This window comes from Capronia epimyces (genome assembly GCF_000585565.1).
Source record: "Capronia epimyces CBS 606.96 chromosome Unknown aczIQ-supercont1.1, whole genome shotgun sequence".
Lineage (NCBI taxonomy): Eukaryota > Fungi > Ascomycota > Eurotiomycetes > Chaetothyriales > Herpotrichiellaceae > Capronia > Capronia epimyces.
Genome location: NW_006912904.1, coordinates 2,755,339 through 2,768,891, shown reverse-complemented (window position 1 = coordinate 2,768,891; position 13,553 = coordinate 2,755,339). Strand labels below are relative to the sequence as shown.

Genomic DNA, 13,553 nt, shown 5'->3' with positions numbered 1-13,553 from the left:
ATTCGAAGAGGCGGATTGGATCGGGATCGTCGGAGGCGAGGCGAGGCGAGGCGAAGCGAAGTGAAGAGTAAAGAAGGAAACGTTCGTTCGTTCGTTCGTTGGATCTGGATCCGAATCTAATTCTGAGTATGAATCTGAATTTAGATCTGAATCTGCGTGGAGAAAGGAAGGGTTTGTTTCATCAGTGGACTCTAGTTTAGCAAGTGCTGCAACCACCCAGCACCCTGTACCCAGCACAGCACCCCTTTTCAGGATCACGACCAGGATCAGGCTTTTCCTATTGCTGTTGCTAGTTGATATTCTATTGCTATTGCCATTGCCATTGCTATTGCTATTCTACTGCTATTGCGGCATTACTTTTACTATTGCTATTGCTATTGCTATTGCAAGAAAGAGTACAGAGGACAGAGGACAGACTATAGAGGAATACCTAATACCCCATACCTAATCCTAATACATTACGCGAGCATTAGATACCTAGTGGACACGAACACGAACACGAATACCACAGATGCGGTTAACCCTACTCGTAGCCAAGCTTACAGTATCTACTACATAACCAATCACACATTTCCCGACAGCCTGGAGATGCGGCCATCCAATCACACATTTTCCCGACCTGGAGATGCGGAGGAGATAGAAAACGGATGGAGATGCAGATGATCCAAGGCCTTACTCTGTACGGATACGGTATACGGTATACCGATACGGCAAAGTAGAGATATGACAGCAAGCGCTCCAAGTCCTCCGTACGAGTACTCCGTACAATCGCAGACAAAGGACTCAGGAGTCGAGGTCATGTGGGGAAGAGAGACAGGAATCCAGAGGACTGGACTGGCCCTGAAGGACGTGGTCGTGGTCGTGGTCGTGGTCGTGGCTGGGTCTCAGCTCCCTATGCAAACCCAACCCTAACCCCAAATCCACCCAACCCAAATCAAATCAAGATGCTCCGGATGATAGCTACAGAGTACCAGAGTAGACAACCTCCCAGAAAGAGGCGGGCAGGATTCGCATTCTTCGAAAAGGTGAGGTCACGAATCACCAATCCTAGCCCTCAACCCAGTCATCAGCCATCAGCCATCAGCCATCAGTCCCACTGTCCCAGCCCTCAGCCCTCAGTCATCAACTATCAGAGAATTAACATTGGGCGAGAACACTGCCTAGAGCCACTTACGAAGGCCGTGGATACTGTAGCAAGAACACTGCCTAGGGTACGAAGGCCATGGATATTGTGGGGTACGGACAGGCCATTATTGTGGAGTACGGACAACGATGTCCGGAATTGAGATACTGTAGACTCTATATGCATCACCATGACATCTCCGAGGTTTGTTCTCAAAAGACAATCCAATCATTGCCACACATGGCGGACATGTACCACCTGCCAGAAAACCCCTTTTCAATTCAAGTTGTAACATCCAAGCAGCCCAAGACGTCTCCAGTGGTCCGCTCCGTTCTCGGTGATCGTTCGCCGACATTTAGTTCCTTGCAGATCCTGGCCAGAAACTAACTCCTCGCGCTTCAGCTCCACCTCCACCATCTTACAGACCAGGCCCAGCCCCAGGCCGGCGCTTCTGGTATTGTATGGTAACAACAACCTCGAAGAATGATTTGGCAGGCCCTCCCACCGCTCCACACTCGGGTCACACGAAGACATTGGAAAAATCATTCCAGGACACCATGTTCATTAGCGCGTCACAATCCTCCAAAGCCAGAATGAACTGCCCAGGGTCGATTGCGGACGCGTCGTCAGAAGAAGACCTGTCCGGCTGCACGATTTGGCCGAGCAGCTTGACCGGCGGGCTTCCTGCCTCGATAGTATTCGTTGGTCGTCGTTGTAGAAACGATGCATTGGCATCCCGGAGAATTTGCGAGTCCTCCTTGATATTCAGGAGCTTGCATCGGCGCATGAGGTACCGGAGCTGCTTGAGCACCGTTTTGGCGCCCATGTGGCTGTGCTGGATTTCTTCCAGTGCGGCAATGCACGTGGTCAGACTGGACAGGTATTCGTTGGAGGCTGGTGTCGACGGCTCCGAGAGGATGGCGATCAGCACCACCGCCGCGGTAGTGATGTTATACATGGCCACCCCGACCAGAGTCAGGGCAGATCCATAAGCGACTCTGTAGTCGGCGAGGATGCGGGCGATTTGCAGGCCGTGGTCAACGCATATAGCTCGTGCTTCTTGTGAGATGGGTGTACTTTCGGTCTGATAGGTGCCAAACTTGGCGGTCGAGCGGTGCAGGAGAATCATCGCGCCGTGAAACTGAAAATGTAGCACATAGACCCCCGGTGAGCAGCCCGAGCTGTGTCTTAGACTAGGGTCGAGGCTCGATTCCCAGTTGAGAAGCTTTTGCCGCAGGGTTTGTAAGTGGTAGTGGGTGAAGGATTTCTTGTTGAAGGTGTTGCTGATTTCGCCCACGACACTGAAGAGCGTAGCCCAGGCCCGTAAGAGCAACAGTTCGGCCGAGTACGAGGAATTCTCGTTCGGGAGAAGCGCAGGTGGTGAGATGGTCACATCGTCCAGATTGAGCGCACAGGGCCGTCCCAGGTAGAGACCCCAGCCTCGATCGTATGCGAAGCTTCCCCAGAAGACCACTTGTCTGACCTCCAGATCCATGGGAGACAAACGGTTGGATGCGAATTCGACCTCGTCCTTGTGGAGCCCGAGCTCAAAGATGAGACGAGAGGATCGTCCCGATTCCAGCCAACCTTTGGTGTCTGCCCCGCGGCGAGATTGGACGGCACTGAGCAGTTGAAGACCTTGAACGGTTGTGATGCCCACGTTGCTCTCGATTTCTTGTTCCACCATCTCCGTCGCCTTTCTCAGCAGGTAGGGTTTGGCTCCTTCCAGGTCTTCATCTCGACTGAGCGCGAGAGCTCGGATCTCGGGCACCTCGGAGAACACGGCGGCGTTGGCCAGGATGGCGTAGAGTAGGCCTTTGCTGTAGTAGCGGGTGCGACCGGCCTGCATGTCTTGCAGGAACGCTTCGCGATGAACCACCTGGAGGACTGAATGTTGGAATCGCCAGTATTGCTCCAGAAGGTGGTCCCGGAGTGTTGGCGAGATGTCGTCCTGGTCGTCCGGTTCGAACGGACCAATGTTCCACTTCAAATAGTCATACGACGGCGGCTTCTCGCTTGTGTGTAGGATCGATGTTGGCCCATAGTATCTGACCCGGCCACTTTCATCTTCATGAATGTGAGCATTTTCCGCGCACAGGCGACCGATCAAAGTTTGCGGTGTCTTGTCAAAGTCGGCAACAGTCGCGGTGTCGACCAAGTCGCTGCCTAAATCGCTGCCGCCCAAGGCCAGATCCATCCCGGCGTGAGATGACTGGGACTGGGTCGACATGGGTGGTGTCAAATACAAATTGCGTTGTGCTCTCTCCTCCGACTCGCGCAGTTGCTTTTGCAAACTTTCAATCTGTCTTTCCAGCTCCCGGGTCCGTTTCTTGGACGAGGGTCTCAACCGCTCGTCTTCGTCGGGGATCACGCACGGTATCTGCAACCGCTCACATCGATTACAGGTCGAGCTTTTCCGATGGCATTTGATTTTCTTTTGTCGGCAGCTGAGGCAAGCTAATATCCGAGACGTATCCTTAGTGATGCTGCCTTCCCCTTCGCTTCCTTGAAGGTCGGTCGAGGTTTTGCGACGCTGCTTGGGTTTAGGCACGGGCCAGGTTACAGTTGGTGCCTCTGAATTGAGGGAGGGTGGTGGAGAGATCATTGTCGGGCTGAGGTCGACCAAACTGCTCGAGTCGTTGAATAACGCGGTGTGCGTGTGGAACATGGCCATGGCTGCGGTGTCACAATTATGTGTTGTGTGGCAGTGGCATCAAGCTCTTGTCTTGTGTACTGTGTCCTGCAAACGGAACTGGATACTAGGTAATCGGAAGAGAGACGGATGGAGGGGTCGAACGCAGGAGACAGATAGCCGAATAAGTTTCAGAGATGTGGGAGGACCGCAGTAGTGACGAGCATGTGTCTCTAGGTGCCTGGGTGCCTGGGTGAGTGTCTGAGTGTCCGTGTGACTGTCTGTCTGTCGTTGGGCGTCTGAATCTGGGGGTGTGGGTTGTGGGTGTGTGGGTTGGGGGGGCGATTGATTTGAACCCTTTACGGAGTAGATTGGTAAACCTTCCTCTCGACCGAGGCTCAAACAGGGGAAGATCTACTCCATAAGAAGAATAGTAGCTGGAACAAGGACCAATGGCAGATGATACCATATAGGTGCGATGTAATTCGTTGTGGTCGAGGATACTCCGTCCTTGCACCGTCGTGTAGGGTGTACGGAGTACGGAGTAACTATGTAGGTAGGTCCGGGAGCTACATAGGTAGGTCTCCGTACGGTGCAGGCAGCTACAGTACTAGCTACTCTGGTGGCTGAGGAATCGCGGGCGGTTTGCAGTTTGGTTTGGATCTTGAGCCGCGGGCCACAAGTGCTTACCCCTCACGTGCCAGCGTAGCCCCCTAAGCCCCTTAGCCAAATCTAGTCGGCCCGGGTTTTTCCCTTTTTACCCCGCCTTGCGCCTGGAATTTCTGGGGACCCCAAAGAAGAAAAACGCAGTCACGGGCGGTACGGTACAGTACAGTAATATTAGGACCTTATGATGCAATTGACATAAAATAATCCAAACCGCCCACATATCAGTACTCTTAGGCACCTATTAGGTACTCCGTACATAATATACCTAGGTACCTAGGTGCCTAGTCTATACCTAGTAGGTGCCTAGAGTAGGTACCGGTACCTACGTATCCAGCACCTAATTCACCACAATGCCTCGGAGATCGACTTCCCGTCAGATGCAGATTATAAATCGCTCACAGAGCACCCGTTGGAACAGGAACGACTTTTCTGGCCTTGCCTGGTAAGTCACAGATTGGTCTCCTGCGCAGAATGGTTCAACTCAAACCGAGTAGCTCGGCTGTTGCTGAGCCGAAACCCAAATATGGCCATTTGTCCAAGATCGACCCTGACTTCGCGCCTTTCAAGGAAGCGATCGACCAGAGATTTAAGACGTTGTGGTCGTTGTCATTAGAGGACCTCAAAGCCGCGTACAAAAACGCCCCCGTGTCCTTTCCGGAAGGCGCACCCCAGGCGGAAAAAGACTTCCAAGTTGCAGACCAAGAGATTTCCGTCCGAGATGGTACCAAGATCGGGTTACGGGTCTACAGACCTATTCAAGCCAAACCGAACGCCATCTTGGTTCTGAAGGCGCACGGCGGCGGTACGAGGATTCCTCTACTGGGCCCCATGTACACGTTGCTGATGTCGGTGTGGCTCCAGGCTGGACGGTTGGATATCACCAGACCGAAGAAGTCGAGAACCGCATGTTGGCTGCGCATGCCGGTGCGGTGGTGGTCAGTGTCGACTATCGAATGGGTCCGGAGTACAAATTCCCTTATGCTGTCAATGACTGCTTCGATGCCCTGAAATGGGTAAGCCAGCCTGAGCCTGCGGCCATGTTCCCTCCTGATAGTGTGGTGCCAGGCTACTGAACCCCGCTGACCTCCCACAGTGCAAGGCCAATGCCACTAGCCTGGGCATCGATCCGGAGGCAATCGTTGTTGCGGGAGGGAGTGCGGGAGGCAATATCGTAAGACACCTCCCCCGGTGTGCACAAGGACAAGAATACTGAGCCACGTCACATGCAGGCCGCCGTCCTCTCCCTCATGGCACGCGACCAACAAGAGTCGGGGATCATTGGACAGATCTTGAACATCCCGGTGACATGCCACCCCGATGTTTTCCCGCGAGACAAATATGAATACGGCAGCTTTGAGCAAAACAAGGATGCGAGTGTCGTCGATGCCCCCAAGATGCTCTGGTTTTGGGAACAGTACATGCCAACTGTCACACCAGACGTGTATGCGCACCCACTGTTGGCAGAGAGCCACGCCGGCCTACCACCCGCTCGTGAGTCATGCTTGGCGGTACATTGCTAGCCAAGCCTCCAGCCAGCTAATTCGAAACAGTTGTTCAAGTGGCCGGTCTCGACCCCCTTCGAGATGAGGGCCTCGCCTATGCAGAAGCGCTCAAGAATGCAGGCGTGGCAGTGACTTTGAATGTGTACCCAGGATTGCCGCATGGCTTTTACCTGCTTCCACATCTAGAACAGGCACGACGGTATTGGCAGAGCTCGGTCGACTTTGTGAAGAGTCTCGAGAAGCGATCAGACAAGCTTTAGGTGTAAACATTGAACATTACCTGGTCAGTTTAAATGTCTCCCATCACCAGAAGGAAACGAAGATGAGGATATGTAAGAGAGAGTGTGTGTGCTATGGGCACTAGAAGAGAATATTTCAGTGGGTCATGATAGAGCATTGTCGATATCTACATACTTTAGAATTGCAGGCTATTTCCTACCACTACCAGAATGAAATCAGACCCTCACTCAATGTTGGACGGAAACCCCCCTCTTTCTCCTTTCTCGGATACGACAGATAGCGTCTGCGTCTGCGTCTGCGTCTGCGTCTGCACCACGCTGCGCCGTCTAAGCCTGTTGAACATTTCCCATTTCCATTTCCTACGCCAGCTTGAAAGCCTTGTACTGAGCCGACGACACCTGTTCGCACTTACTCCGGAATTCCGGCGCGGACCCCATATACCGGGCCACGGTGCGTTTTTCCTTGCCGGCGACATTGCGATTGACGCCCGTCATCCACGAATCCACCTTGTTGCTGAGAAGATTCTTGCCGAGATCGTGGACATGGTCCGTCCATTCTCGGACCTGGTTGCAGCACACTCCGTTAGCCGAGGGTAGCAGTGGAAGTGGGGGTTGGACTTTGTTGGGGGGGGGGGGTAGGACTGGGGGGGGGACTGGGGGCGGGACTGGGGGAGACATACACCCTCATCGGTGGCCTCGATATACGTGATGCCGTGATCTCGGCAATATTCAATACACTCTGATATCCATCCCACGGCAAACTCGATGCTGCGCGGGATATTGCCATAGGCTTGATGCGGACCCATGGACATGAACATGTTGGGGAAGTGCTCCACCGTCAGACCCAAGAACGTCCTGGGTCCGTCTTTCCATTCGTCTAGGAGGCTGTGGTTATCGATTCCTCGGAAGTCGATGGCGTCGAAAGCTCCAGTGACTGTTGATTCAATCATGTCAGCCAACACAATCCAATCCTATTCGGAGCAAATCCATAGCTAGAAGGGGGGAAAAAAGGAGGCACTCACCGGCATTAAACCCCGTGGCATAGATGAGCATATCAAATTCAAACTCCTCTTCCGTCGTCTTGATCCCCGTCGGCGTCACCCGCTCAATGGGCGTCTCGAGCAGGTCAATCAGTCGCACGTGCGGCAGATTGTAAGCCTCGAAATAGTTGGTTTCCATGGGAACTCGCCTGGTCCCAAATCCTGGTTTTTGCATGGCGCGTCAGCCAGGCTCTCACTCAAACATACAGAGACGTTTCATCTTTGAACAATTTGCCAGGAGCGTCTCGGGACGGCTGGGGGAGAGGTAGAGGGACAGGGAATGGATATGGAGATGGAAAAGACATGACATACCGTGATTTTTGGGAATGAGTTTCTCCGCGGTGCGAGGGTCGTGGACTCGCTCACGGATCTTTCGGGCCACAAACTCTGTGACCAGGCTGTTGGCCTTCTCGTCGACGAGTATCTCTTTATAGTTGCACAGCCACATGGGGAATCCAGGGGTCGCGTAGAGTTCTTCCCAGAATACCTCTCGCTGTTCCGGCGTGAAATCCCAGATCGAGTCGGTGTAGTTGGCGTCGTGCAGGAAACACATTCGGGTCTGATTCAGCCTCTTCAAGATCTCCGGGTAGCGCTGTCGAATCGAGTCCATTTCCTCCTTTTCGATCTTCGAGTTGAGCAAGGGAACTGCCTGGACGCAACGTCAGCAAAATGCACGAAACGAGCCAGCGGGCATTTTCATTTTCCATGGTTTGATCTTCTACGTACCCAATTGGCCGTCCGCTGAAACACCGTCAGACTTTTGGCCGTCTTCGCGATGACCGGGATGGCCTGTATGGCTGTGGCTCCAGTGCCTAGCGTACGGTTAGAGATCACGATGTTTTCAAGTTGGCCCGATATCAAATATGTCTGGACAACTTGGGATACGCAGGGAGAAGGGGGCTGCTCACCTATAATGCCCACCCTTTTGCCTTCGAAGCTGACCTCTTCGTGGGGCCAGCGAGACGTGTGATACGCGGTACCTTGGAAGTCTTCCACCCCCGGCAGATTCGGCAGGGTAGGGTTACTGAGGACGCCGATGCCGGTGATGAGGAAGCGAGACGTGTACGTCTGCCCAGATGCGTCGGTGAGTTTCCAGCAGCGATCCTGCTCGATCCAATGCGCGCTGGAAACACGGGTGTTGAACTGCATGTAATCCCACAACTTGAGCTTGTCGCACATGAAGTTGATGTAGCGTTCCGTCTCGGGCTGGGGCGCAAAATGCTCCGACCAGTTCCACTCGTCCAACATCTCCTTGTTGAAGAAGAAGGCGTACGAGTACGACTCCGAGTCGAACCGACAGCCGGGATAGCGATCTGGTAACGCATCAGTATCAGGGATCAACCCCCAACTCATAACCACACCTCATGGTCCATGTCGAAATGGAAAAGGGAAAGGAAAAGCAAAAGAAATCCAAGTGCAAGAGCAAGATGAACTACTGACTCCAGAACCAAGTACCCCCTACCGATGCCCCTGCCTCTAGCACCTTTACCGTCATGTTCAGCTGGTTCATTCGATGGCAAGCATAGCAGCCTGACAAGCCGGCGCCGATGACGAGCACGTCGTAGTCCGGCCGAAATGCTTCGATTGATCCCATGATGGGCGTGTACTGTATGTGTGCGAATGCGAATGCGGGTGACGGTGAGTGAAATACAATGCCAGTCAAGCAAGCAAGCGCAATTGCAATTGATCTGATCAGGGAGCCCGGCTGTTCACTGTTCACTGTTCAATGGCCAACCGTCCACAACTGTCGTTACATATAACGGATCCAGGCCTTCGTTGGTACACAGTCCTGTTGTCCGTACTGTACGTATCCAACCGGACTGCGGGGTTCGTTCGCCGAGCGAATTTCCCCGGCCTGAGCGACTGTTATGTTGCGATTGCCGCTCATGCGGGGGCAGGGGGAAGGGGGGCGGCCTGGACTCGCGCCCGAAAAACGAACGACGAACAACCGACTTAACCGTGCCACGGATCACTCCGACTTAGATCACGAGCCGGGGCGTTGTCCTCTTGAGTCTTCACTAATAATAATGAACCGGCCAGGGATCTCCACTAGTGAAGCCATCTTGGAAGCCAGCGGACATGTTTCCAGAGAAAGTTCCGGATCGCGTGTCGTGTCACCTCTCGTACTCTGTAGAGGCCCCTGAGCCTAGGTTCGAGAATACTGTTGGCAACAGAGATCTCACAAGAAGATCTAACAAGGACACTCTACATGGGCGGACCTTGGTGAGGCGGTGTTCAGAGTCTTCAGGGAGGGACTCGCCGGGCGCTGGCAATAGCTGAGGACATGAAGATGGTACTCTACAAGCATACTGTGGACGTCAAGGTCAAGGCACACCAACAATATTGATATTGATACTGAGAACTGTACGTTTCCCAAACCACAAAGCCACAATGTTGTATATTTTGTATATTGTATAGCATGGGCAGATAGGCAGACTGATCGATATCGATACTGTAGATTGGATTGGATTGGATTGAATGCACACTGTAACTAAGAGCTATGTAGCTATGGAAGGTAGCTATGGAAGGGGATCATGGCCATGACTCTATTCAGCCTCTTCGTCATCCCAGAACACGAAGCATCGGATTTCCACACTGGTCCGGGCCTCGCCCTCGTCTGGCTGATCGGGAAGAGGGAAGGACGAGTGCACTGCACATTTGGCGCGGCCATCCATCTTGGAGTCGAAGATCTTGAACACCCAGGCCTCCTCGGGCTTCTGGTCGCTGATGTAGTACCACTTCTGGTCTGGGTTGTAGGCCAGGTTGGTGACCTCGTATCTCGGGGCCTTCTCGCCGTTCAGACTGTACTCATACCGGGGCTTGTGGGCCATGTTCTTCGAAACGTTGGCATAGTCGCCGGCGCCGGGCGGGGGCAGGTTGGCCACCACGGTGCGGAAGTCCTTCTCGTCGAGCGAACGGTAGTCGCAGAACGCGAGCGGATCGCGCGTCACCGGCTTGTTGAAGGGCTGCCAGACATTGACGATGGCCCACCGCTTCTTGACCAGTCGGTCGGCCTCTTCCTCGGGCAGGTTGAGGTACAGGATTTGTTCGGCACCACGGTAGGATTGATCGACGTGAACAAACCTCTGCGGGTCGGGAGTTTTTGTCAGCCATCATGTCGCTTTACAACTCAACTCAACCGGACTCGGGAGAGTGCGTCAAGCAAGGAATCAGAAATGGGATCGGGGCACCTACAGCTGGGTTCACAATCGTGACGAAGTCCGTGTCAGCCTTGTTCGCCGCATCCCCCAGGGCTTGAGCGGTGGTGGCATTTCGAGTCATGTGGGAGAGAATGTGAATATGATCCCCTCCAGTTCTGTGAGGCACCAGCAATTAGTCACGGTCACGGTCGAGAGAGATCCCAAGAACAGAGCTCAGAGATCCGACAGGTGACTTATGACTTACACTCTCTTGACCAGCTCGGTGATTTCTGGGTAATAGACCTGTTTGATCTCCTCTTCGTTCCCAAAATCCTTGACCTTGGTCGGGAAGTGGACCAACTCGAATCCAGCCTTGTCGAGCGTGAATTCGGAGTGGATGGGGCGCAAGTCGTTGATCTTGACCTCGTGTGGCACATGTTTCCGGCGTTTCTCGAAGGCAGTACCTGGATAGGTCTGGATGATGCCTCCATCCTTCAGCTCCAGGTAGTAGTTGAGCGTGGTGGGCGTCTGAGGCAGGGTGATGGTTTCGGTGGCCATGGCGATGGTGATTGCAATGTCTTGCTCTTGCTATTTGTTGGGAAGGTCGAAGCCGTGCAGTGGAATGGTTGTCCAAAAGGTAGGATCTGATGGAGGATTGATGGTTGATATACGCTGAGGTCAATGACAATGACAATGACAACTGACAACTGCTGGTCTAGCGTACCCGTAATAGTTCCGGAGTGCACACCATGGTACTTATACTCTGACGCTGCGTTGGACCTTCAATGCCATTGGGCCAAGGGTGCAAGGTTCTGGGCATCCAGACTGTGCGCCGTGCGGTGCGGCGACTCCTGACAAGGGCACCGCCACCAGACACCAGAACGATCTTCCAGGATCATCCCATCCAGACTGTGGCCTTCCCCGGCTTTCGAACGCCGGGGTGGAAGAACGGATGTGCTCGGCCATCGTTCTCCAGGAGAGCAGAAATGGGAATATCGGGGTGCCAACCCACTCTTGGAGCGAACCACAGCGCTCGGGTGCATGTTTTTGCCACAGCATTGGATGTCTTTGCCACACCACAGCAGGGAACATGGCGTCAAAGGCCGTGCCACGGGAATCGGCAACGCCAACGGCAACGCCAGGGCGGGAGGGTGTGGCAGCGTTGGAAGGGTGGGTCGAAGACAGGGGGACACAATGTGTCGGGATGGGATTTGTGTGGTGGCAGTAAGGAGTAGATCGTAGATCGTAGGTAGTAGTATAGACCATCTCTTCGCCGGACTCGACTTATACTACTTACGACCAAGCTAATACTGATCTTATTTGCCGTTTCCTCCGTTCCCGAACACTTTCGACAACCAATCCAGTATCCTGACGCGCATCTCGGCTGGCTCCAAGCCAGCCTGGAGGTCCAGAACCCAGTCGATGTGCACTTCTGTAGAGCATTCCACATTTTCCACTGGGTTGCCGGCCTCCACGAGCTTGTCCCCGAACTCGACTATATGCGACTTGAAACATTCCTCACCTCCGTAGATATTCAAGATGGACTTGGCCGGGATTCCTCTCCACCACGCGGCGTCGGCGCGGAGGGGATCCGAATATTCGTTGAGATCTTTCTCATCGACGTATGCAGGGCCGAGCTTCTGCATGCTGATGGGGGCGACGCAGTCTTTGTCTTTGTTGGCCGTCCACGACTCACTTTCCGTGCCGAAGCTGACCATGGCCGAGTAGAGCAGGACGCCGGCAAGGGGCTCCTTCAACTTCAACGGCGGCACTCCGTCCAGTCCGTGCAGCAGTATGGACACAACCCCCAGCGCCAGACTTCCTCCTCCGGAATCTCCGCCGATAACAACCTAGAAGATTGTAAACTGGTTACTTCGTTGCCCAAAAGAGAAGAGAGCTATGCTGATTCACGTAACGTACATTGGATGGGGCGTAGCCTTTGTCCAAGATGAATCGTAAGGCCTCGGTCCCTTGTATGATTTGGACGGGATACCTTATTTGCTTGGTCAGGCCTAGATCATGGTCAACTCCAATTCCATGCAATGTTTGCTGCGTAGTGGTAGTGGTGCGGTTGAGCAGTACTCCTCATCCTCCCTTACCGTACTCGAGAGCGGCAATGACGAAGTCGCTCTTCGGATTCAACGCCTTCAAGCTTTCGTTCCAGAAGCGAACATGGCCCTTGAGAGGGGGAAAGCAAAAGCCACCGCCTAGCATCTATGAGCTGTGGTTACATGTCACATGGCATGGCTCTAGCCTCACCATGGAAATACAGAAGCACCTTGGATGCCGACCGGTCTCCGAGCCAGTGAATCCGTGCGCCTCTGCCCGCTGGGACGTCTTCGACCTCATGTTGGAGATGGAGCTTCTGTGCCTCTTTGGGAATCAGTTCGCCAGTGGGCAACAAACTGTCTTTGAACTCGAACGGCGTGGCAAACGCTTCGCGGAAGCCTCTGTTTCGCGCATCATGGGCAGCTGAACGAGACATTGTACTGAAGAATCTCACGAGGTGTGATCAATGTCAATGTCAATGTCGATATCGTACAAAACTGTATCCAAAACTGCATCCAAATGGCCAGTCCAAGACCATCACATGCCACCTCTGGTAGCAGAGGGTAGTAATATCCAACATCCGGCAGACTTGCTTCACAATTGAGCCGCGGAAGACTTTTCATCGGCCGAACTCATTGGGGATCATTCAAAATACCAAGCAAGCCATTTGACCATTCGCGGGGTTAACCTCGGTGATTGTTGCCCGGTGTCGGGAGGTCTGCAGGGACCAGGGCCAGTCCACTGTTCGTGCTTGGTCGTGCCGGTCACCGAATCCCGGGCATAGGACACATGCCATAGGCTTAGAGGCCCCTTCAGCGATGTGTGGGGTGACGTGCTATGCATTTGCTCTATGGTGAGTGGCTGGCCACCCTCTGCTGACTTCCTCGAGGCACGATGTTAGCCCCAACTGGGGAATCAGACTGAGGGTCTGCTACCTCTTCGGCTGGGGTACTTGGAGGAGGTCCACTCTGTGAGAACGGCCATCGGTAATAGACCGTCGAGGCGAATGAGATCCCAAGCATTGAATCCTCCGCGCACTATCGCACATTTGGCTATGTTAGACACAAAATATCTCGGTGATACTGCCCCGACCCCAGTTTTGACCCCGGTTCGACCCCGCATATGCTGCTGTACCACCATCAGGCGGCGCTGATACAGC

At 53.7% G+C, this 13,553-nt stretch overlaps 5 protein-coding genes across 5 annotated transcripts; 1 reads left to right on the top strand and 4 right to left on the bottom strand.

Moving 5' to 3' along the window:
* Positions 1–1,643: 1,643 nt before the first annotated feature.
* On the bottom strand, positions 1,644–3,797 carry A1O3_01013 (uncharacterized protein; the record flags this gene model as incomplete). Its single annotated transcript, XM_007731162.1, has 1 exon — positions 1,644–3,797. One exon carries the CDS (start codon positions 3,795–3,797, stop codon positions 1,644–1,646), a length of 2,154 nt encoding a protein of 717 aa, XP_007729352.1.
* A 1,098-nt stretch (positions 3,798–4,895) lies between these two features.
* Positions 4,896–6,186, top strand: A1O3_01012 (uncharacterized protein; the record flags this gene model as incomplete). The annotated part of the gene is made up of 5 exons (XM_007731161.1): positions 4,896–5,226; positions 5,286–5,437; positions 5,518–5,595; positions 5,654–5,915; positions 5,975–6,186. The coding sequence occupies 5 exons, from the start codon at positions 4,896–4,898 to the stop codon at positions 6,184–6,186; spliced, it is 1,035 nt and encodes a 344-aa protein (XP_007729351.1).
* A 339-nt stretch (positions 6,187–6,525) lies between these two features.
* A1O3_01011 (uncharacterized protein) lies at positions 6,526–8,799 on the bottom strand (the record flags this gene model as incomplete). The annotated part of the gene is made up of 7 exons (XM_007731160.1): positions 6,526–6,729; positions 6,846–7,099; positions 7,188–7,367; positions 7,518–7,854; positions 7,932–8,017; positions 8,114–8,518; positions 8,646–8,799. The coding sequence occupies 7 exons, from the start codon at positions 8,797–8,799 to the stop codon at positions 6,526–6,528; spliced, it is 1,620 nt and encodes a 539-aa protein (XP_007729350.1).
* Positions 8,800–9,751: 952 nt separating this feature from the next.
* On the bottom strand, positions 9,752–10,903 carry A1O3_01010 (uncharacterized protein; the record flags this gene model as incomplete). Its single annotated transcript, XM_007731159.1, has 3 exons — positions 9,752–10,291; positions 10,401–10,521; positions 10,611–10,903. 3 exons carry the CDS (start codon positions 10,901–10,903, stop codon positions 9,752–9,754), a joined length of 954 nt encoding a protein of 317 aa, XP_007729349.1.
* A 758-nt stretch (positions 10,904–11,661) lies between these two features.
* A1O3_01009 (uncharacterized protein) lies at positions 11,662–12,830 on the bottom strand (the record flags this gene model as incomplete). Its single annotated transcript, XM_007731158.1, has 4 exons — positions 11,662–12,195; positions 12,266–12,357; positions 12,445–12,552; positions 12,605–12,830. 4 exons carry the CDS (start codon positions 12,828–12,830, stop codon positions 11,662–11,664), a joined length of 960 nt encoding a protein of 319 aa, XP_007729348.1.
* Between the last annotated feature and the right edge of the window lie 723 nt (positions 12,831–13,553).